The 24,300-nt window shown below is 46.6% G+C and overlaps 2 protein-coding genes across 3 annotated transcripts in view; one reads left to right on the top strand and one right to left on the bottom strand.

Moving 5' to 3' along the window:
* Positions 1-4,504: 4,504 nt before the first annotated feature.
* Positions 4,505-9,418, bottom strand: LOC137165408 (kelch-like protein 12). The gene is made up of 4 exons (XM_067566666.1): positions 9,358-9,418; positions 8,847-8,925; positions 7,689-7,916; positions 4,505-5,948 (listed from the first exon to the last, which is right to left on the bottom strand). The coding sequence occupies exons 1-4, from the start codon at positions 9,416-9,418 to the stop codon at positions 4,505-4,507; spliced, it is 1,812 nt and encodes a 603-aa protein (XP_067422767.1).
* A 3,804-nt stretch (positions 9,419-13,222) lies between these two features.
* The window catches only part of KIF17 (kinesin family member 17), a 29,960-nt gene continuing 18,882 nt past the window's right edge, over positions 13,223-24,300 (top strand). For both annotated transcript variants that reach the window (XM_067566268.1, XM_067566267.1), the window contains exons 1-4: positions 13,223-13,471; positions 17,011-17,157; positions 18,650-18,751; positions 23,036-23,225. In XM_067566268.1, coding sequence (XP_067422369.1) covers positions 13,241-13,471; positions 17,011-17,157; positions 18,650-18,751; positions 23,036-23,225 — 670 coding nt within the window. In that variant the 5' untranslated portion in view covers positions 13,223-13,240. The remainder of the gene's footprint in view (positions 13,472-17,010; positions 17,158-18,649; positions 18,752-23,035; positions 23,226-24,300) is intronic.

The following is a 24,300-nucleotide window of genomic DNA, read 5'->3' as shown; positions in this document are numbered from 1 at the left end:
ACGGCTGCTCACCTTTTCTCCTAGATATGCCCCTACCATTGAAGCTAAGAGATTAGATTCAGTAAAGGGTTAGAGACCTGTATGGATAACAAGTAAGTTCAGCATTATTATAGCAGAGAATAGTAAAAGAATTATCAAAAGTGTTAGTTGAGGAGATAAACCCTCCCGCTTCAGGGCGCGAGTCAACCTCACCTATTGAGGGTCAAGGAGAACCTTTCCTTGGGGCATGTTAGCCCATAATTGCTGTGGCAGGGTTTCTTGCATCTTCTGGTTAAGCATCTTGTTCCGGCTGCTGTCAGTGACAACATACTGGACCGGATGGAGCACTGGTCTAACCCTGTGTGGCAACTGCTCTGTTTCTGCACCGAAAGCTGGGAGTGGGGTGGGTGTAGGAACTAGTTCAGCGCCTCTGTGGCACCGCATGGTTCTTCCACCCAGGGAATTCTCAGGGAGATGACTGTAGCTTCTCAGTACAGGGAGGGAAGGTACAAGCTTTGCATGGGTAGCAGGGTCTGCGGAACTGGGGGACAACAAAGGACATGGAGGGCACAGTGAGGGTCTGAGCAGCCACGTACAGCATTGGCACAGATCACACAAGTTAAAAAGAAACGGAAGCACGAGCCTGTCTGTGCCATCTCTGCTAACGGACCTGCTGTGGCTCCCCGAGAAGGGGCATGCTGGGCTCCCAGCCATTACAGAAGTAGTACTCATTGGAATGTATTTTTTCCTGTGGAAAATTTAGACTTCAGCAAAAAAATTCAAAACCTGAAAATGTCAGTTCAGAAATGCCCCACGGCAGTTGTAGTTTGGGTGCCTCATGACCCCATTACTCTCTATGGGCTAGGCTACCTGTTCAGACTACATCTCCCGTGATGCACCATGGACTTTCCTTTTGCTAAGCTGCCGCAGTGCTAACAGTGCGGGAGCCCCTGCTGCAGTGCATCCGTGGAGATGCAGTCCAGAGAGGAGAAAGGAGCCATGAGGCACTGAACCAACATCTCTGAATCCACATTTTTAAGTTTTCAGACTAAATTTTTCCGCATTTGACTGGAAACTTTGGGGAGTTTGTGTGTTTGTTTTGATGAAAAGGCTATGTTTGCCATGGAAAACAGACCCCTTCACAAAAATTGGCATTTAATCAAAAATCCAATTTTCTGTCTGAAAACAGTTTTGGTGGAAAATTGTCAACCAGCCCTAAATAAGAGTTCAGCAGTGGGGCTCTCCTCCTGCCCAGATGCTAGTGACACTTGGGGAATTCCCAAAACGAAACATAAACTTGGATTTTGTCACCCCCATCTTCAGCATCTGCAGAGACTCAGCCAGCATGGTAAAAGCAGTCCAATTTATTAGATGTCAGGTACACAGCGTAAAAAGTCCTTGGTTAGCATGGACAACAGAAAGTTACAGCATGGTCCATCTTGGGCAGCTCCCCAGACCAGAGCCTTCTGACTCCTTTTTTGTCCCAGGTCAGGAAAGTCTCCAACTTCCAGCAACCCACGCTTAACAACCCCCGCCCAGACTCTCCTCAGTCCTTTGTTCTTGCTCCCAGGCAAACATGGCTGGCTTCCTGTGGAGAGGTGAGCCGTCCACAGTTAGTTTTAGTTCTAAGTGGAACACAGGCTCAGGTCCAAGAGGTGAATATAGTTGAACTGCTTGGAAATAGTGACCATAATATAATTAAATTTAACATCATGGTGGGGGAAATATCAGAGAAGCCCATCAGAGAAGCATTTACGTTTAGAAAGGGAAACTACACAAAACTGAGGAAGCTAATTAAACAGAAATTAAAAGGAACAGTCACAAAAGTGAAATGCCTGCAGGCTACATGGAAACTTTTAAAAAATACCATAATAAAAGCTCAAATTAAATATATACCCCAAATTAAAAAGAAGAATGAGAGAACCCAAAAAAATGCCACCATGGCTAAACACCAGAGTAAAAGAAATGGTTAGAGGCAAAAAAGCATCCCTTACAAATCGGAAGTCAAATCCTACTGAGGAAAATTGAAAGGAGCATAAACTCTGGCAAGTCAAGTGTAAAAGTATAATTTGGCAGGCCAAAAAATAATTTGAAGAGCAACTAGCAAAAGATTAAAAAACTAACAGCAATTTTTTAAAAGTACATCAGAAACAGGAAGCTGCCAAACAATCAGTGTGGTCACTGGACAATCAAGGTGCTAGAAGAGCACTCAAGGAAGACAAGGCCATTGCAGAGAAGCTCAATGAATTCTTTGCATTGATCTTCACTGCAAAGTATATGAGGGAGATTTCCGCACCTGAGCCATTCTTTTTAGGTGACAAATCTGAGGAACTGTCCCAGACTGAGATGTCAGTGAGGAGGCTTTGGAACAAATTGATAAATTAAACAGTAATAAATCACCAGGACCAGATGTATTCACTCAAGAGTTCTGAAGGAACTCAAATATGATATTTCAGAACTACTAACTACGGCATGTAACTTATTTAAATCAGCTTCTATATCAGATGACTAGAGGATAGCTAATGCGACACCGATTTTTTTTTTAAATCTGCAGAGGTGATCCTGGCAATCACAGGCTGGTTAACTTAACTTCAGGAGCAGGCAAATGGGTTGAAACTATAGTAAAGGACAGAATTATCAGCCATATAGATGAACACGATTTGTTGTGGAAGAGTCAACGCGGCTTTTGTAAAGGGAAATCATGTCTCACCAATTTATTAGAATTCTTTGAGTGGGGTCAACAAACATGTGGACAAGGGTTATCCAGTGGATATAGTGTACCTACTCCCATGTAGTGCAGGTTAGTGTATAAGTTTAGTGTATAAACCATATAGTGTAGCTTAGTCCCATGTGGTGCTGTCAACTCAAACTCATCTTTTCTCCTACGTGCTCCCTCTCCTTTTTCCCACACTGCTGACAACTCCACTATCCTCCCTATGCCAGAGCCTCATAAGGGTGGTATGATTTTCAACTCTTCTCTCTCCCTCCCACATTCATGACCAACCTGTCCATATGTCCTCCCGCCAATAGCCTATTGATTTTTGGACATTCCTAGCATCACTGCAAACCTTCTCCTTTGGCTGACGTTTCCCTGTTGAAGACATCTATCAGAAGCCAGGATGAATGTACACCTCAAATTTGGCCAATGTTCCTAAAGTGTGCTATATAATTATTACTGCGTTCGAGTTCCACCAGAAAGTGGCAGAAGTGGACATACGACTCAGGTCCGCCTCATTCCCAGCCCAGTGCCTAATCCACAAAAAAGGAAGTTTTATTTAGTACAACCCCATCCTCCTCCACCAGCTGTTTCAAAGCTCAGAAATGTAAATCTCCTAGACACAATAGCTTTGGGATTTTTCACATTCATCCAGAAATTGACAAGTATGTTTCTCTCAGTGTTGTCACCATTCATAGTATTTACTGCCAGAATGGACCATTCTGATCATCTAGTCTGACCACCGTCTAACATGGGCCATAGAATTTCACCTAGTTGCTCCTACTTCCAGCCTAGAAAATCCGGCTGAGCTAAAGTGTATCTTTCAGAAAGAAATACCCACTCTTGATTGAAAGACTCCACGTGATGGAGACCCCACCACATCCTGTGGTAAGTTATTCCAATGGTTAACTACCCTCACTGTTAAAAATCAGTGTTTTCTGTCTGTCCTGAAGTTATCTAGCTTCAACTTCCAACTACTGGATCTTATTATCCCTCCGTCTGCTAAATTAAAGAGCCCCCTTCTATCAGAAATCTTCTCCCCATAAAGACAATATAGACCATGATCACATCACCTCTTAGTCTTCTCTTTGATAATCTAAATACATTGAACTTCCTAAGTCTTTCACTGTAAAGACAGGTTTTCCAGACTTCGAATCATTCCTGTAGCTCTTCTCTGAACCCTTTCCAATTTTCCAGCTTGTTTGTTGAAATGCAGACACCACAACTAGACACAATATTCCAGGAATGGTTTCACTTGAGTTTTTTACAGCAGTAATATCACCTCCCTGCTCTTTCTCAATATTTTCCTGTTTATACATTCAAGGATTAGAGTAGCTTTCTTAGCCACCATATCACCCTGGGAACTCATATTCAATTGGTTATCCACCTGACCACTAAGTCCTTTCCAGGTTCATTGCTTTCCAGGATATAATTCCAGCCAGCTCATTTGAAAAGTTGCATTTTAATACAACCATGTGCAAGACCATACGTCTAGGAACTGTAGGTCACATACTTTACCATTTTGTAAATGTGTTCCCATTACACAGAAGTTTTCTGATTTCAAACACAGGCAAATTCAATCAGGAGAAAACCTTTCGCAAGAAATATCATGCCCAGTCATGTGGCAGAGCCTTTCTGGAGTGGGCTGTGTTTTTACAGTGTCGTAAGCTTTTTGCTAGTGTCAGTTGTGAGTCCACATTATGCTGTGTAATTATGTTTGTGCTCACCTGTTTAATCATAGTTTATTTGTGTCTTATTCCATTATTTATGTTTATTCAAAGCTAACTAAAAAGAAACATTAAGAGGCAGCTATTTCCCAACAACAGCTGTCAGGGCTACAGAGGTCTTTTGAAAAAGGGACAGAATTTCCTTTTTGGGTATCTTCAGCGTTGTACAACCAAACCCGCTGACACCTTCATAAGAGACAGGGATATCTTCTGGGCATTTATTCCATTTGGGCTGACCGGGTTCCCAATAATAAATTGTTTTATAACATTGGGTTAAATTTTCCCCACCCAACACGTAGATCCTCTTTTTCCAATGGACCACAGCAGCATTAGCGATTCCTTTTGGCAGTTTTGGGATGACAATCTCTTCATTCACTTTGCCGTTCTCAGTGATAAAGAAACACTTTCTAGTGCAGTGGCGGTTTTCTGGAACGAGACCACCCTCTGCCCATTCTCTGGCTCTCTTTTCAGCATACCCACCTATCACATATATCCCATTATCAATGGCAACAGCACCTGCTGAAAAGAACCCATTATTCAGAGACACCTGAGTCCAAGTGTCGGAGCTAACTTCATAGATCAGAAGCCCTCTATGAAATTGCCAATAGCTAGTCAAGCCTATTGCTCCCCCTAGTAGGTATAGTTTCTTCTTTAGCACTGTGGAGGCAGAACGGCTCAGAACAAATGGCATCATAGAGATGGGAGTCCATATCTGCTCTGCTATGTCAAAGCATTCTGCAGAATTGAGGAACTCATGAAATCCACACCAGCCTCCCATAGCATACAGCCGCTGGTTACAGCTTAGGAATCCATGCGTCGCACGGGGCACAGACATAGAAGGGAGCTGTGTCCACTGGCCTTTAAAAGAGTTGAACTCATACAAAGCGTCTGAATAAGAATTCCTGCAGATGCCTCCAGATACATAGAGCTTGTCTCCAAGTGCCACACAGGCTGGGTGTGTCAAAGATTTCAATCCTGGGAGCTTTTCCCACTTTTCTGCAAGAGGATCATAAGAGCCCATCAGAAAATCTTCATTCTCCAGCTCTTGGTCCTCCCACATCTGTGCATCGACAGACACTATCTGTTCATCGTACATGCCCTGTCTGAGTCCCCCACTCTCGTGCAACCTCTCTTCACTGTCGAGCTGCTTCCAGCAAAGCTGAACATCCCCGAACCGTTCTGAATCCATCTGCACCTCCACAATCTCTTTGTCAGTCAGGAGGGAAAGCCGGACATGCCGCATCAGCTCACTGAGGAGGGAGTGGCATGTGGTGGGTTGAAACTGTAGCCAGCGTCGCACAGCCTGGAAGACTTCTAACTCAGAAGCAACTGCAAGGCCATCTGCAGACAGGATGGTGATTAAACTGCGGAGGTCCAGTCTCAGAAAGTCATCCTCCTCACAGAACCTCCCGAAGTTTAGGATAATGAGCTGCAGGGTGGCGTGAAGCAGAGCTTGGTGGTTGTAAGCCTGAGCCAGTGTGTAAATCCCGATGCAGTTCTGCATGGAAACCTTGTTCCCAAGAAACCTGGGAGGAACAAAGGAAATAAATGTGACTGGGGATGCGTCAGTGATTGTCATGACCCGGTGACAAGTCATCAGCAGGGCTTGAACCCAGAGAGCTCAGCACCAAAGAACAGACATCTACTACTTGAGTTTAAAGAGGAAGATCTCCATTAACCCATAGACTTTAAGGTCAGAAGGAACCATCGTGATCATCTAGTCTGACCTCCTGCACATCGCAGGCCACAGAACTTCACCCACTCCTCTAATAGACCCCGAAACTCTGGCTGAGTCACTGAAGTCATCAAATCATGGTTTAAAGACTTCAAGTGACAGAGAGTCTACCATTTATTCTAGTTTAAACCTGCCTCATGCTGCACAGAAAGGCAAAAACCCCCAGGGTCTCTGTTAATCTGAACCAGGGAAAAATTCCTTCCCAGCCCCAAATATGACAATCAGTTAGACCCTGACCACTGACAATATTAGTAGGTATTACCCTCTATGTGGACTAGCCACTTGAGAGTGCCACGAGACACAATTTACAAGCAAATTACATGAGAAAATCTTCTCCCAAATTTGACACCCCAACATTAGGGTGGCAGCCTTGCTTTATGGCTATTCAATTGTAACTGTGTTAGTGAATTTATTCCAGGCGAAGGGCTCCAGAATCGCAGCTCTGGAGACTGATGTCCCCTATTTATCCAAAGCACAAGTACACAAAGGCCCAATGCTGGCCCCACGCAAATTCCTCTCACCACAACCTCTGCCACTCTGCCTCACCTAGACCATGTTTGGGGGTGACAGGAATATCTTCATGGCCTATTAAACCCTTGCCTACTTAGCCTGCATAGATTTTTAAGGCCAGAAAGGGCCAGTGTGATCATCTGCTCCAGTGTGTCCCAAAATGTGGGGTGCCCCCTGAAGGACTAGCTAGGGATGTGGACAAGCCTCTCACTTACTCTCCACCGTCTCAGCTTCACTTTTTTTTAAAAGTAGATGTTATGGTTATGAAGACAACTTTCAAAACATGACCCAGGCATGTGTAACTGATGTTACCAGGTTCTCTGTAGGCGTGAACTGCCACTTCCATTTCACTGGGTGTCAATTCATGTGCCAATGATGATACTTTAATGTCAACATTGTTAACTATTTCACTGCTCATCAAAGCAACTAAGAAAGGAGAAGGAGAATCAGATTATGAAGATCTGCACAATCTGCTCTGAGAGACCGCTTATTGTTGTGTCATACATGATGAGATCAGGGAACAGGGACAGAGTAATAACATTTGACACATTTTAAAATACAATTTCATGTCATGTCATTAAAATTCTAACATAAGGTTGACCTACCTTTAGCATCATACGTCAGAGCTGCAGGGAGGCATAATGGTTTCATTTACCCACAGGGGCTGGGATGGAGGGTGGGGGTTCAGCTTTCCAACAGTTTGAGAAACTCTGATTTAGTCCGACCTCCTGTATACCACAGCCCATAGACCTTCACCCAGTGATTCCTATACCAAGCCTCTAACTCCTGGTTGGACTTGAGTGGGTCTTTTTGAAAGAGGTCCAATCTCCATTTAAGGACTCCAAGAGATGGAAAACTCACCAAATCCCTTAGTGAATTCTGCCTATGCTTAATTACTCTGGCTGTTAAAAATTTGCATAATATTGCATAGTGTTTCAGCTTTACTGATTTCAACTTTCAGTCACTGGATCGGCTACATTAAAGAGCCTTCAACGATTAACTGCAGGTCCTTTCATGTTACCTGGAGCAGATCTCCACTAGGGGAAGGATCTGTAGCTTGCTGGCTGCTGCAAACAGATCTGGGGCTGTCTCTAGAGTAAGTGATAGCTCTTCTGTGTAGATATATTTTAATATGCTTTGGAGGAGGGAAGGAGACATATCCTGCAGCACAACTTCTCCACCCTGGGATTCTTTCCAGGAGCTGGTGAAAACATCCTTAAAGTAAGGACTGACAGCTGCTAGCAGTACTCTGCAAGGGGAGGGGAAACAATGTTATTGGAGCACAGGTAGTACTTGTAGTCGTGTGATCTTGGTGGGGCGTATGATCTTATCTGCAACCTCCTTCCTCATTTGTTTGCAGTCACCTCCCACTGAAGCCACCTCCTGCTCCCATTGCTGCTCAACACCCTCTCTTAGTATTTGTCCCCTTTTGCTGTAACGTGCTGGCTAGTTTGTATGTATCACCATGAATGTAGTGCCAGAAGGACCAGCTCAAAGTGAATGGGGCCATATCACCCTTTGTAGGCCTTGCTGAAGCCCTAGGCATAACTAACAGTGTGAACCAAAGGCTGTGAACCAAAGTAGGCACACACAACACACTAGGTATTGACTAATCAAGTAAGCACTGACCAGAGAGGATGCTACAAGAACACCCAGAGGTCTCAAGTAACCACGTAAACAAGAGACTGTACAGGGACACACCAAAACCAAGGCAAGGATGGAATGACCGGATAATGGCTAAGGCTGTTTTGTTCGAACTAGCACATATGAGAATAAGGGCGGTAACTAACAACGTCTGGAGTGTAATGCGGAACTTGTTTGTATCAATGTATAAAAGGAGAAACCATAGGAGGGGCATCTTCGTAGCTGCTGAGGGGGCAGCCTCCTGGTGCGCTGGCTGAACGGGTACCTTGTCGCGGGCATACATGTTTTAGTGCACCTGTGGCTCCTCTGAGGGGCTTTGTCATTGAAAGAGATGTATGAACTGGTGCAGGGTCTTAAGACAAAGAGAGGGTGATTCTATTATCATTTGATATTTCATTGCTATGTGGGTTTTCCTATGTCAGTTCGCTTTATCCTCCCAACTCAGCAGCCTTTGTTGCTCCCTTGATAATACAGAATATATGGTGCTGCTGTCAAGCATAGGCTGAGTGCAGCAGAAAGATAAGCAAAAACTCACCTGTGACAGGAGAACCGCCTTCCTTCACACACTAAGGTGGCATCACAGAGCAACTGGTGCTGGTACAGCTGCTTTAGACCTGTAGAGTTGGGAAGACAATGCCAAGGCTACCATCATACACCCCAAGGAAACTTTTTGGAGGAAAGAAGTGAGAGCTCATTCTAAGGAGATAGATATATACATATATATACAAAAAATCTGGAAATCTGTACTAATAATGGGATGGCTGCAGCAGGAGAGCAAAGGATGTCATCGCTTGATGACTGTTTGGTGGCTTATGTCTCTGCAATGAAGGTGAGGACCAAATGGATTGTAGAGAGTTAACGCCCCTTTCATCTTTAACCAGTACTAAGTTTACTTCAAAAACTATTTAAATAAAACAAACCCAAAAGTTGTTTCCATCTCCACCATTTTCTGGATGGCAGAGACAGCCCTAAGCACTCACCTCCTCTGGAGGATCCCACAGACGAAAAAGAAGATTACACACACATATGAGGATCAGCCAGCCTACCTTTGCTTAGTTCCAGTGGCTTTGGCAGCTCCTGTTTCTCCCCTTTTCGACTGGAACTCATGATAAACAGAATGAAGAATGCTGTAGAGAAGGAAATCCTGACTGAAAAGAGAACTAGATTTTCAACAGAGAGTGTGCACACACGCACATGACCGAATACTAAAAGGTCTGGTATATACACTCATAAGAGATACAGACACATACATTGTAGTTGGTTATGGACCAGCAATGGCCAACTCCCCACCTGTCATCCCCCACTCTGAGATCACTGCTGTACCTGGGCTCAATAAAGACAAGGTAGGAATGGAGAAGCAGCTGGACTCTGAATTCCTGGGGGGTTGCAGAAATACTGCCCCCTTTCCTCCTCCCACATGCATACATTTATTCTCTCAGTCACCACCCAGCCCCATGCACTGCACGGACCCTCACTCTAGCTGAGACAGGTTGGATACAGTTCCCTATGGGGTCTGATAATGTTTCTCTTAGGCTGGTTGGAGCAGGAGGGATGTGCTCACTCCAGAGTCATGTGAACTTCATCTGCCCTTACTTTCCTGGTTTTGTGGATTTAACATCACTCCTGAAGGGAACAACCTCCTTGATGAGCATGGGAAGAGGCTGGTAGGTCACTGAACAAAGAAGCTTGCATCTATCATGATTCCAGGTTTCCCTACTCTACTCCTCTAGTGCCACCACTTCAAACAGATTCCTCTTCAAAGCCATTTGATTGGTTGCATCCCCCTATATTCACATCCCATAACAGCCCTTAATTTTGAGGAATGTCACCCATTTCACTGACAAAGTTTGCAAGTTCCTCCTGTTCCACACAAATTGTGTGTCCTCACTTGTATTGCTGAAAATTCTTTACATCAGAAAAAAGGAATCATGAGACCAGAGTTAGAGACAGAATTGTTTGCATTAAGGGAAGGAAGCCCAGAGCATTTTATGTTTCATGCACGAATGATTTTTATGTCCCTCACTTTGGGTCACAAAAAACGGTCATCTAGGGCTGCAGGACATGAAACCATCACCTGGAGGAAACTGGAACCACCTTGGGGAAAAAACTTCAGCTGAGAGCAATGGCCCCATCACACAAACATAACACCCTCCACTTCCCTCAGCCACACCCTACCTGACTTATCTATCTTCTTGACAGCCCATCCCACACATACCAACAACCTGAGCCTGCCCCATGTGCACCACCCTGCTCCCCACATTCCATGCCACACCATCTACTCATGTCACAAACCTCTTACAGTGAGGTTGGAACAAGCTACCAAGGGAACTGATGGATTTTCCCTCTCCTGAGGTCTTCAAATCAAGATTGGATGTTTTTTTCTGAAATCGTAGGGTTAGAAGGGACTGCAAAGGTCTCTAGTCTAACCCCCTGCCAAGATGCAGGATTTGTTGTATCTAAAGCATCTATGGTAAGTGCCTATCCAGCCTCCTTCAGAAAATCTCCAGTAAAGCAGTTTCCATGACCGCCCTAGGCCGTCCGTTCCATTGTCCTACTGTTCTTACAGTTAGCTATGATATGCTTTACTTAAGCACAAGTTATTGGGCTCAACACAGGGGTAACTGGGTGAACTTCTGTGGCCTGTACTATACAGGAGATCAGCCTAGATGATCTAACCGCCCCTTCTGGCTGTAAAATCTACACATCTATGAATCGTGCTAGTTCATACCCAGTCCTTGCTTTGATACTACAAAGGGCCATGGGGAGCTGCTCCCCCTCCTCCTGCATCAGTCACGGGTCCATTCATCTTTTCAAAATGGTATGAAAATGTAAAGGGCTTTATCAAATGTTTAGCATTATGAGATCAGCATCTTCAGCCTAATTTGCATACTATGCACAGATTGGTCAGGTTGGGAGGAATCCGTGTCTGTTTTGCATACATTAGACTGGGAGTGCGTCTGCACTAGGGGATGCTTGAGGGGAATGCAGATACACTGGGGGGGGGGGTCCGTCACAGGAGGGGGGGCTGAGGAAGCGGCTATCCTGAGCCAGGAGGTGGAAAAATGACTACTGCAGTTTGAGGCGGGGTGCTCATGATGGGAAGGGAAGCAGCACCCATGAAGTGTGCTGGGGAGTAAGTCATTGTGAAGGTGGCTTCCCGGGAGGCAGGCAGGATGAGAACAGAGGTGGACATTCCCGGGAGGCAGGCAGGGTGAGAACAGAGGTGGACATTCCCGGGAGGCAGGCAGGGTGAGAACAGAGGTGGACATTCCCGGGAGGCAGGCAGGGTGAGAACAGAGGTGGACATTCCCGGGAGGCAGGCAGGGTGAGAACAGAGGTGGACATTCCCGGGAGGCAGGCAGGGTGAGAACAGAGGTGGACATTCCCGGGAGGCAGGCAGGGTGAGAACAGAGGTGGACATTCCCAGGGGGCAGGCAGGGTGAGAACAGAGGTGGACATTCCCGGGAGGCAGGCAGGATGAGAACAGAGGTGGACATTCCCAGGAGGCAGGCAGGATGAGAACAGAGGTGGACATTCCCAGGGGGCAGGCAGGATGAGAACAGAGGTGGACATTCCCAGGGGGCAGGCAGGATGAGAACAGAGGTGGACATTCCCGGGAGGCAGGCAGGGTGAGAACAGAGGTGGACATTCCCGGGAGGCAGGCAGGGTGAGAACAGAGGTGGACATTCCCAGGGGGCAGGCAGGGTGAGAACAGAGGTGGACATTCCCAGGGGGCAGGCAGGGTGAGAACAGAGGTGGACATTCCCAGGGGGCAGGCAGGGTGAGAACAGAGGTGGACATTCCCAGGGGGCAGGCAGGGTGAGAACAGAGGTGGACATTCCCGGGAGGCAGGCAGGGTGAGAACAGAGGTGGACATTCCCGGGAGGCAGGCAGGGTGAGAACAGAGGTGGACATTCCCGGGAGGCAGGCAGGATGAGAACAGAGGTGGACATTCCCAGGAGGAAGGCAGGGTGAGAACAGAGGTGGACATTCCCGGGGGAAGAAGGAGTTCCTGGGAGAAGTTCCAGACTGAGAAGGGTGGAGAGTGCCCCCCTGTGATGGGCCACCCTCTGCCCTGCCGCCCACCGCTGGAGGCTGCGGCAATCCCTGGAGAAGCGCTTCCCCCACCCCAGCACCACACCCCGGTGTCCCCTGACAGCCCAGGGGGGCGCTCCCCTACCCCCCCCCCCCCTCCAGCGGTATTTCGGCAGAGAGCGGGGATGGGAATTGGGTGACGCTCCCTCGCGTTACGGACAGGAGGCGCGGGGGAGCCTTTCGGCCGAGAGCTCGGAGCAGCCTTGCGCGACGCTCCCTGTCCGGGTCCCTTGGTAACGGCCGAGGCGGCGGTGGGGGCGGGGAGCGGAGCTCGGCGGTGCCCCTGCCCGGCCAGCCGGCTCTGCCCCGCGCCCAGCCCGGCCCGGCTCTGCCCCGCCGCGGCGCCCCCTAGCGACCGGGGTCCGTGGACCGCTGCCCCGCGCCCGCCGCCTCGCCCCGCCCCGCCCCCGCCGCCCTGCCTCACGCAGCCCCCGCCGCCGCATGGGGGTGAGCCGGGGTCACCTGCCCCCCCCGCCCCCCGCCGTGCCAGGCTCGCCCCGGCCCCACAGCACGCTGCCCCTGCCCTTCCCGGGCTGCTGCCCCCGCCTGGCGCAGCCCCCGCCGCCCCACGGCAGCCAGTGACTCCCTCCGCCCTGCCAGCCTCGCCCCAGCGCCCTAGGGAGCCGCCCCTGCCCTTCGGAGCCTGCCTGGCCCAGCCCCTGCCACCCACCCGGGGCAGCTGGGGCCAGGCCCCCCCATCCCCTGTGCCAGGTCCCCCCCCATCCCCCGTGCCAGGCCCCCCCATCCCCCGTGCCAGGCTCGCCCCGGCTCCCCGGCGCCCTCGAAAGCCCCTCGGCAGGCGGCAGGGCGGTGGGTGTCCCGCGGGTTTCGGAGATGGGCTCGGAGGCGGTGAAGGTCATCGTGCGCTGCCGGCCCATGAACGAGCGGGAGAAGGCGCTCGGCTGCAAGGCCGTGGTCGCCACGGACAGCGCCCGGGGCCAGTGCTTCATCCAGCACCCGGGGGCCACCGACGAGCCCCCGAAGCAGTTCACCTTCGACGGGGCGTATTACCAGGGCCACAGCACAGAGCAGATCTACAACGAAATTGCCTACCCGCTGGTGGAGGTGAGTGAGGCCAAGAGCCGTCTGTCTATGAACCCCACGGGCCCGCCGTGGAGGAACGGGCGGATTGGGAGATTGGCAATGGCAGGTGAGGCCTTTTCACGAATTGCCGCAGAGTTTAAACTTTCATTCAAAAAACCACAAGGTTTTAGTCTGTATGGTAATGAAAAAAACCTGCTGAATGGGACCGCTTGCAGCAGTGTCCCTTTGAGTCATAGATTCATAGAGTCGAAGACCAGGAGGGACGGTTGTGATCATCTAGTCTGGCCTCCTGTATAACACAGGCCAGGCAATTTCCCCAAAATAATTCTTAGAGCAGATCTTTTAGAAAAAAATCCAATCTTGATTTAAAAATTGTCAGGGAGGGAGACTCCGCCAGGACCCTTGATAAATTGTTCCGTGGATATTTACTTTCACTGTTAAAAATGTATACCTTATTTCCAATCTGAATTTATCTAGCTTTGACTTCCAGTCATTGGGTGGTGTTATACCTTTCTCTGAACCCTCACCAATTTTTCCACATCCTTCTTGAATTGTGGAGACCTGAACTGGACACACTATTCCAGCAGCAGTTGCACCAGAGCCAAATAAACAGGTAATCTCTGCCCCTACTTGAGATTCCAAGGATCACGTTAGTCTTTTATAGCATTGCACTGGGACCTCGGGTTCATCTGATTATCCACCAACATATCCACCCCAAATCTTCTTCAGAGTCACTGCTTCCCAAGATAGAGCCCCTCATCCCGTAAGTATGTCCTACATTCTTTCTTCCTAGATGTATACATTTACATTTAGCCATATTCAGATGCATATTGTGTGCTTGTGCCCAGTTTACCAAGTGATCCAAATAGCATTGTATTAATGACCTGTCCCTTAATTATTTACCACTCTTCCAATTTGTGTCATCTGCAAAGTTTCTCAGTGCTGATTTTATGTCTTCTTCCAGGTCATCAATAAAAATAGTGTAGGGCCAAGCACTGATTCCTATGGAATGCCACTAGAAACAACCGTTTGATGATGATTCCTCAGTGACAATTACATTTTGAGACTTATCAATTAGCCAGCTTTTAATCCATTTAATGTATGCCACGTTAATTTTGTATCATTCTCGTTTTTTAATCAAAATGTCACGGAGTACCAAGAGCTCTTCTTCAGGGCTAGAAAACGTACTTAGAGTATCACAGCTAAATAAATTTCAGTGGTTCCTTGAAATATGTGTTAACTCCTGGTTAACTTGTTAATATGTGTTAACTTCTTCAGCTTTGTGAAGTTGGCACTTTTAAAGCACAAAGTTTATACATTACTGGTTTGGACTTTATTCTGCTTGCTCATTATAAATGTGACCCAAGTCAAGGTCACTTATACCTAAGCTACCATTAATTTTTAATTCTGTGATCAGTTCCTCTTTATCTGTCAAGATGAGGTTCAATATAGAATGCTCCTTTGTTGAATGCAAAACTTTCTGTGGCCTGGTCTACACGTACCACGAAATTTGTCAGCAGTCGATGGGAGATCTCCTGTCAACTTCCAAAATTCTATTGAGCGCGGCATCCTCAGTACGTTGCGCCGATGGGAAATGCCCTTGCGTCGACTACAGGGTTACTCTTTTTCCGGGGTTGGATTTATTAAGTTGATTTCTGCATCTATTGAGTCAATCTCCGCTTCCACTCAATCAACCCCGAAGAATCAATTTGACTGCGGCGAATTTGCCACCGTCAGTGAAGACATACCCTTAGTTAGGAAATTGTCATCTATAATATTTAGAAATTCCAAGGATGTTTTAATACTGGCAGCATGAGACCTCCTGCACAGGTCACTCAAATTGAAGTTCCTCATGATCATGCAGGCTTTTTTCCTACACATTATAGGTAGGTAGGTGCATAAGGAGCTGGTTATCTTGTTCCCTAGTGTGATTTGGTGGTCTGTAGCAGACATCAACTGATACCCCATCTTGTGCTTTGTCAACCCTCTTGCCCACTCAATCCCTCCTAAATAGGTTATAATCAGTGGTTGTAACATTCCAATTGTGTGAATCATCCCACTAGGTTTCAGTAATACCAACTAAATCGAATTTATGTTCATGAACGAGCATTTCCAATTCTTCTTTGTTACTAGGCACCTAGCATTAGTGTGTAGACAATTGAAGAATTTCTCTCTTCATTTCCTTGATTAGTTTTGTTCTCAACATCTTGATTCTAGGCTAAGTGAATGCTCCTGTCTTTCTTCTTTTACCCTCCCATTCTGTTATTAATTTAACACCTTTCTGACTACTCTAGCCAGCCTGTCCCCCAAGAAGATTGGTTGCACTTCTACTGAGGTGGAGGCCATCCAAACTATACAGCCCTCATCTCTCCATCTCCCCACAGAAAGTGGACCAGTATTCCACAAAACCAAACCCTCCATCCCACACCACTTAGCTAGCCAGCAACTAATTTCTATAATCCTCTGCTTTCTGTCTTCCTTTGCTTGTGGGATAGGAAGGTTCTCAGAAAAGATTAGTTGGACATTATTCTTCTCCAGCATTCTTCCAAGTTCCCAGAAGCCATCAATTATTTGTGAGATATCCCACAATGCAGTGTCATTTGTCCCAGTGTGTACCCTTACCTTGCCCATTGGATTCAGAAGCCTATTCAATCTTAGAGTGACATCTAGTGTCTTGGCTGTGGGAAGACCACACACTGTACTGTTGTCCGTGTGTCCCTTGCAGAATGTTCTTTCGATTCTTCTGAATATTAAATCCCCAACGAGGATCATCTGTCTCCCTTGAAAGTTGGAGAACTCTTTGTGGGCAGGCTTGCTTTTCTTGCTCATCTTGAAGAATGCCAACATGATTTCTTGCCTCTAGTAGTTATGAAATGCCAAGCTTCCTCTTTGACTCCTTGATGGCCATCTCTTTTCTTCCTTGAACCCAAACCAGACTGTGTAGGAGTCTGCAGACAGGTAGCACCAATACCCTTGTTGCTGCTCAGAGCTTTGCTGTGTAGCAGCAGAGTGGACACTAACAAGGCTCTGCTCAGTTTTCAATGTTGCTATTCTGAACCATATAAGCAGAGGTGAAACTGGCCAGAAACATGGAGATTTCACTCTTACTGCTGCTTGTGGAAAGTTCTGAGCAGAAGAGGAGCTGTTAACAAGGGAGGAGGACCCCAAAACAGAGGCTGATGGAGGGAGTGACGTAGCAATATCCTCCACTCCATGGCCTGAGTTAGCAAGCTTGTCTTTTGGCCTTGCTTTTCCTCTGCTTCAGGTTTTCCGTTCTTTTTATGTTTCTAGGTTTTGGGTGAGATGTAAAACCAAATCCTTGCTTTGTAGAGATTAAAGATCCCATGGGACTTGCCAGAAAAAATTCAAAATTCCAGCTCAGTGCTTGTGTTCCATCCACCTGTATATGACCTAGCCATTTCTTTGCTCACCCAGCAGTTTCTCTTCTTCCCCATAAAATCACTGTTAGGTGATAGAAGAGAATCTTAGTAGCTTGGTTCCAAACATGTGAAGGAGGAATATAATGGCTATTATCTTTATATTTGTCTTGAATTTTTCAGGGTGTTACTGAGGGCTACAATGGCACCATCTTTGCCTATGGCCAGACTGGCAGTGGGAAGTCATTTACCATGCAGGGCATTGTGGATCCTCCTCCACAGAAAGGCATAATTCCCAGAGCATTTGAACACATCTTTGAAAGTGTACAGGTATGCAGTGAAGTGAAATGGCTACTGTAGTAGGGACTATGGCCCAGATGCTCAAAGGTATTTAGGTGCCTAATTCTCATTTATTTCAATAGGAGTTAACTGCCTAAATATTTTTGAGGATCTGCGCCTATATGGTATTAGCTATTTATTAACAGGCTTTTCTACAGTATTCACTATCATAATATCTGAGTCCAACAAACAATAATGAATTTATCCACACAATCCTCCTCTGAGTTAAGGAAGTATTAGCACCATTTTACAGATGGGGAAATTGAGGCACAAAGCAAGGGAATGACTGGCCCTAGAATTGCACAGGAAACTGTCATCATGTTGGGACTAGAACCCTAATCTTCTGAGTCTTAGTTCAGTGCTTTAGCCACAAGATCATTCTTCCCACCCCCAAACCATTGGTAGGATAGCAGGAGTCTTCCTGTCAATTTGCCAAGAACTTCACATGGTGAGTACATGAGCACTGAGAGCAGTTCTGATTGGCTGAGCATGAATGATTCATCAGTGGGCATAAGAATAGCCAAACAGAGTCCTTGAAACATGGGGCTCAGATTCTGTTTCCAGCTCTACATTTGCTGTGTGACTTTTGGCAAATTAGTGTTTCTCTCTCTGCCTCAGTTTCCCTATCAGTAAAACTAGGATAATACCTAATGCCTAGGAAGCTGTGAGGTTTAAGTCATTAATGTTTATAAAGTGCTATGAAGCCCTCTGCTGAATGATGCTAGAGAAGGGCAAGATACTGATTTTACTCCAAGCAGAGTATTAAAAGGTCTTAATGCACATTACTGAATATAATGGTTTATTTTCATCTGAATGCTGGTATTTACAAATGTAATCCAACCCATCACTCTAGGCCTATACTTTTTAGGGCTTGTCTACACTGCGTGGCTCCATCAATGTAATGTATGCAAGCTACGTTATGTAAGTAACGTAACTGACGTCATCATACCTTGCACGAGTAGCCGCACTGTCTTCATTAAGCTACATCGACAGCAGATGCCTTCTCCTGTTGACATAGCTTACTCCTCTTGTTCCCATGGAGTACCAGAGTCAACGGGAGAGTTCTCGGCCATCAACTGAGCAGATCTGGTGATTGCCACTGCATTGATTGCTGCGGTGCTGATGGAGCCTGCAGGGTAGACGAAGGCCTTGTGCCAGCAAAACTTTTGTTGCTTAGGGGGTGTGAGCTCTCCCACCGACATAGCTACCGCCACTTGTTTAGGTGATTTTATTATATCGGCAGGAGAGCTGTCTTCTGTCAACATAATACGTCTACACAAGTGTTCTGACAGCAGTCTCAGCTGTACCAATACAGCTGTGCCTCTGTAAGTTTTAAGTGTAGACTACCCTAAGTATATTTTTAAATGCCAAAGGGATTTAGGCACCCAACTCTCATTGACAGTCAATGGGCATTTAGGTGTCTAACTCCCTTAGGCACTTTTGAAAAACTTACCCTAAAATCCCATCTCTTGGTTTTGTACAGTGTGCTGAAAACACCAAGTTCTTGGTGAGAGTCTCTTACCTGGAAATCTACAATGAAGACATAAGAGATCTGTTAGGAGCTGACACCAAGCAAAAGTTGGAGGTGAGGAGATCATAAAGTCAGTATGACTGAATGAGGACGTGCTTTAATTTGCTCTGACTGCTGTTATCAGGAGTGCCTAATAGAAATGAGAGAACCCAGCACAAATTTTTTGCAGAAATTGGAACATGAAGCATTTGGAATGTGACAAAAATTATTCTCATTATGTTTAGAGTTTTATCTACAGACTGGTCCTTTGTATTACCATAGCGCTTAGTAGCACCAGTCATGGACCAGGACCCCATTGGGCTAGGTGCTGTACAAACACAGAACAATGATCTATTACATGGTTATCCACCGTGACCCCTAATTCCTTTTCTGAATCATTGCTTTCCAACATGTAGTCCTCTGTCCTACTACTAAGGCCTCTATTCTTGGTTCCCAGATGCATGAGGACCTTGCCTTTACTGTATTAAAATGCATGTTGTTCAAGTGAGCATAGCTTACTTTGCAGTCCAGATTGCTCTGTAGAACTGACCTGTCCTTATCATTATTTATCATGCCACCATTTTTTGTGTGCAAACTTTACTAGCAGTGATGTTTTCTTCCAGATCATTGATAAAGATATTGAGTAGCGTTGAACCAACAGATCCCTGTAGAGCCCCACTAGAAATGCTCCAGTTGGATGACGAGTCCTCATTTAGGAGTACTTTTAAGGTCTGTTAATTAACCAGTATGAGTAAGGGCTGCAGGAATGGACCAAAGGTCACAGCTTTGGGCCAGGAGGTGGGAATCTGGCATGAAAGGAGGCAGAATGCTGAAAGTGGAAGCACGGAAAGAAGGGAGCAGGAGAGAGGATACGGAAGATCATAGGGAATGGAAGGGGAAAGATGTAATGAAAGCAGAGATGCAAGTGGGAGAGGGATTGTGCAAAACCCTGAAGCTATGGCTGCTTTGCTCGGTGTGGAAGGAGAAGGAAGCCAGAGAAGGGATTTGGAGGGACCTGGAAGAAGGTTAGATTATGACACAATGGGAACATAGGACACCTAACTGGATGGACCATTGGTCTTGTCCAGTGTAGCAAGTTCTATCTGACAGTGGCCAGTACCAGATGCTTCAGAGGAAGGTGCAAGAAGTCCCCAGTGGACAGTTATGGAATAACCTGTCCGGGGGGGAAATTTCTACCTGATGCCCATAAATTAGTGTCTGGTTTATGCCTTGAAGCAGGAGGGTTTCTGTCCCTTATCCATTTTTAGTCTGATCTGATGTGACTGTGGATGATCTCATTATCTGTAAAAATGGCTGATCTTTATTGACAGGGTACTGTGGAGGTACAGCTCCTCATTGGAATTCATGAGAAAGCAGAAAGTTTCAAAGATGCAGTAAGGTAACATTAATACAATTAATAATACTAGTGACTGTTGTTTTACAAAGAATTTGCTTTACAGTAGCTTTGCAAATCTCTGCCCTTCCCATGAATTCCTGCGGGAGCTGCATGTCTTCTCTTCTAAGGGTATGTCTACACTAGAAACGTAAGTCAACCTATATTAGGTTGATTTGCGGTGGTTCATGTCCATGGTTGGGTCGGTGTGTGTCCTCAACTGGAGCGCTTCCAATGACTTACAAGGGGCAGTGTGGGGAGCTAAAAGCCCGGTCTCTCAGCCAAACTGGCAGCTACCTACTGGGAGCCCGGCTTCACCACAGGCTCCTGGGCTCCCAGCAGGCTGCCCCCCTTCCCATCTACTCCCCATTTCTCATGGGAAGCACAGGAAGCCACCAGGGCTTCTCCCCTCCCCATTCCCTGCCAGGGGAAGCCAACTGGGGCTTCTTGCCCTGGGGAGCAGGGTCCAGCTGCTCTGGCTTCTTCCTCACTCCCCACCAGGAATCAGGCAGCCTTGTCAATTTCGCAACTCACTGAGCTGTGAAATTGACAAGGCTCCCCTGCTCCCATAGAAGAGCTGGCAGGGAGGGGGGTGCCCGGGCTTCTCACCAAAGTCCCCTGGGTTTCTCACTGCTCCTCCCATCTCAGAGTGGAGTGCAGCCACCCAGCTCTTCAGGGGAGTGAGGGACAGCCAAACTCTAGCTGCCCAGTTTTCCTGTCAGTTTCACAGCTCCTGCTATGAAATTAACAAGACAGCCAACAGCCCATGTAAGGGATACAGTGTCTACACAGGCATTGCCTCTCCCTAACTACACCAACACAAGCCTTACACCTCTTGTTGAGGTGGAGTTACTATGTTGACGTAGTAAGGCACTTACTTCAGCAGGAGGAAGGCTGTAGTGTAGACAATGACATAATTAGGTGTATGTAAGCTGCCTTATGTCGACTTAACTGTGTAGTGTAGATCAGCCCTAATTTACCTGTGGCAGGTGCCAGTATAAGGAAAACCAAGGCACTAGCACCATTTGCTGCACAGAAATGTTAAAACAGCAACAGACCTTTAGCGTGTCCTTGGCCCTGTAGGGGTGTGGTCCCTGGTGGGTCACCATTTCCTGGCTCTAAAGATAGAATGTGTGTGTTTTGGGAGAAATGGGAATCACTATTTTAGAAAGAGCCTCCAGCCCATTCCTGTTTTTGCTCCATATCAACAATTACATTTGTTTCCATGACAACTGCTATTGGCATGGGGAGGGCAGTACTTGGGCAAAACTGTTTCCATGGTAACACAGTCATGCTGGTGATAGCTGCTGGCTGTTGCTGCTTCTACAGCACAGGTCCCCAAACTGTGGGGCGGGCCCCTCTAGGGGGTCACAGAGGAACATTGGGGGGCCACAGTGGGGCCTGATCCAGACCCCATGGGGGGTAAGGAAGGAGTGCCACCCAGTCTTGCTCTGCCCCCAGTCCGGCCGCAGCCCCGCTCCCAGATGCAGCCCCAAATCATGGCCCCACACCTGCCCTCATCCGTAGCCTGGGCTCCTGGCACCCAACTGCTGCTCCACACTTGCTCCCGGCCCTGACCATGGCTCCGGTGGCGACCGCAGCCCCGCTTCCAGCCATGGCCTAAGCCTCAGTTCCAGCCCCAGCTCCTCAGGGGGTGCAAACAGGGGCAAGACGGGTGCAACATAAAACATTTGGGGCCTGCTGTTCTATAGAATAATTAAGCGAATCAGTGTCCTGTAGAGACACAAACCCTAGGCTGATCTGCTGACCCTTGCAGCCCAACATGTTTCTCCTCTGAAATCCCATTAGTATTATTAATTGTATTTGCTTCCTTTTAATGTCAGTGACTCCTGGCCACCCCTGTATCCCAGTCACTTGCCATGGAATAAAGTCCTGCAGAGAACAGGCCTTACTGAGCTCCACTAGGAAAACATCTGGAGTGGGTGGAATGTCCTTATTCCACCCTAGTAGGCTAAATACTGCTTTCTCCGTTGCTAGGCAATGCCATTCCTTCAACCGATCAGAGATGAGTGTTGGAGAGGACTTCTCCAGGGAGTAAGCCTCCACAACTCTTCTAACTTGAACCATCTCAGGCACTTGATTCTCATACAACACAGTTAAAAGCTATAGCATAATTGACCTAACCTTGATCCTGTAACTGGACTAACCCAAGACAGCCCACGGCTTTAGCTTGGTTATGGAACATGAAAAAGGTCCTGTTTACACTACAGCTTTTAACTCTCCTGTAACCTGATTCTGTTCTATTCTATATAGTTCTTATACTGCATTTGTCACAGTAGCGTCAGAGCCCCTTCCAGCAATGCATTAAGCAATGTGACTAACAACTGTCAAATCAGGACAACCACGTTGAAGCTTGGTCCCCTGACTCAGTTATTTGTGGTGTGGATAGGGTCCTAGTTGTCAATGCCAATGATGTTGGAAAATGATTACAAATCCATTTTAGAAGCCCTAGTGAGGATAGAGTCTGATTGGTGTTTGTGACCCCAGTGGGCCTCCTGATCACTTTTCCTGTGATGGATTTGATGGATCACTCAAGACTACACAAGAAAAACCATGTACTTTATTAACATCTTCTATGAAAAGTTTCCTCTGAAGGAATTTTAATTGCTGAGGGGATTCTATTCGAGATTTAATGTGCTGTGGACATCGCCCTATATATGCAGCCCTCGGGCTCCTGGAAAGTTTCCAGTGTTTCAGAGTCTAGGTGGTCCTGCTGTTACCTGTGTTCATGGATTCATAGCCCCCTGTCCAGCCCCCTGTCTTGAGGCAAGACCAAATAAACCTAGAACATCCCTGACAGGTGTTTGTCCAATCTGTTCTTAAAAACCTCCAGTGAAGGGGAGATTCCACAACCTGTCTTAGAAGCTTATTGCAGTACTTAACTATCATTCATAAGGCCAGAAGGGACCATTCTGATCATTGTGTTGTGCTCTTCCTACTTGCAGCTGAAGGAGCACCCAGAGAAAGGGGTGTATGTGAAAGGGCTCTCGCTGCACACCGTGCACAGCGTGGCACAGTGCGAGCGCATCATGGACACAGGTTGGAGGAACCGAGCAGTGGGCTACACCCTGATGAACAAGGATTCTTCCCGCTCCCACTCCATCTTCACTGTCAACATGGAGATCTATGCTGTAGGTACGTGCCAGATTCCTGGGGCAGGCCTTTGGGGGACTGAGCACGTAAGCAGCCTGCTCAATCTGGTGGATACCTCAGAATAAAAACTGGCTCTTGAATACAGCTGAGCGAATCATTGATTTTTCAGTTCAGTGGCCAGACCGCAATATCTACAGGAAAAAATCGGTTTGTTTCTAAATTAAACTGAATGTTTTCAGTTCTTCTCACCAAAACAAAAACTGAAAACATTCTGTTTGGGTCCAAATGAAATATTTTAAGTGTCAGTTCAGATGAACATTTTCAAAACATTTTGTTTTGATTTTTTCTAAACTATTTTGACATTTTCAAAATATTTGTTGTCTGTTTTCTTGGCCAAAACTATTTGTCAAATTTGACCCACATTTGCAAACAGTTTCAGAGTCCTGACAAATGCATTTTTCAGTGAATGTACTATTTACTGAAATTTTTTTGCCCAGCTCTAGTCTTGAATGATTTTAGTTCTAGAATCAGAACTGTGCCTGGGCACGAGCATTTACTACAGTATAAAGCGATTGAGTATTGATAAATGTCTTTTCCCTTGCTTCCCTGTGGAGGGAGGGAGATGACGAGTATCCTGCACATTGGTTGGGAGCGTATTTCTTCTTGCCTCTATGTTTCTTTTTCTTCTAAAATGCTTATTTGATTCTATTGAGAGGTGCTAGACTGACAGCCCTGTTGCCTGAAGTCCACACTTGCACTTGGAGTTCACAAAGTGCAAGGCTGGAAGGGATCATTATTATCATAGAATCAGAATCACAGAAATGTAGGGCTGGACGGGACCTCAAGAGCTCATCAAGTCTAGCCCCTGTCTTGAGGCAAGACCAAATAAACCTAGACCATCCCTGACAGGTGTTTGTCCAGTCTGTTCTTAAAAACCTCCAATGACGGGGATTTCACAACCTCTCTTGGAAAGCTTACTGCAGTATTTAACTATCATTATCGTTAGAAAGCTTTTCCTAATATCTAACCTCATCTCCCTTGCTGCAGATTGTCCTATCTTTAGTGGATATGGAGAAGAAGAGATTACTTACCTTTCTATAATTTAAGTTCTTTGAGA

Source organism: Emydura macquarii, unplaced genomic scaffold (genome assembly GCF_026122565.2).
Source record: "Emydura macquarii macquarii isolate MOO-44397 ecotype Brisbane River unplaced genomic scaffold, CSIRO-AGI_Emac_v2 contig_2768, whole genome shotgun sequence".
Classification (NCBI taxonomy): Eukaryota; Metazoa; Chordata; order Testudines; family Chelidae; genus Emydura; species Emydura macquarii.
The sequence above is the reverse complement of the archived record's forward strand: the minus strand, read 5'-3'. Positions and strand labels throughout refer to the sequence as shown.

Excerpts from the sequence above, each read along its gene's own strand:
- LOC137165408 (XM_067566666.1), bottom strand. The coding sequence starts at position 9,418 with ATGAGTTCCAGTCGAAAAGGGGAGAAACAGGAGCTGCCAAAGCCACTG. Across the intron at positions 7,917-8,846 it reads AGGCGGTTCTCCTGTCACAG|AGTACTGCTAGCAGCTGTCA; the intron begins GTGAGTTTTTGC and ends CTCCCCTTGCAG. Across the intron at positions 5,949-7,688 it reads CTAGTGGAGATCTGCTCCAG|GTTTCTTGGGAACAAGGTTT; the intron begins GTAACATGAAAG and ends TGTTCCTCCCAG.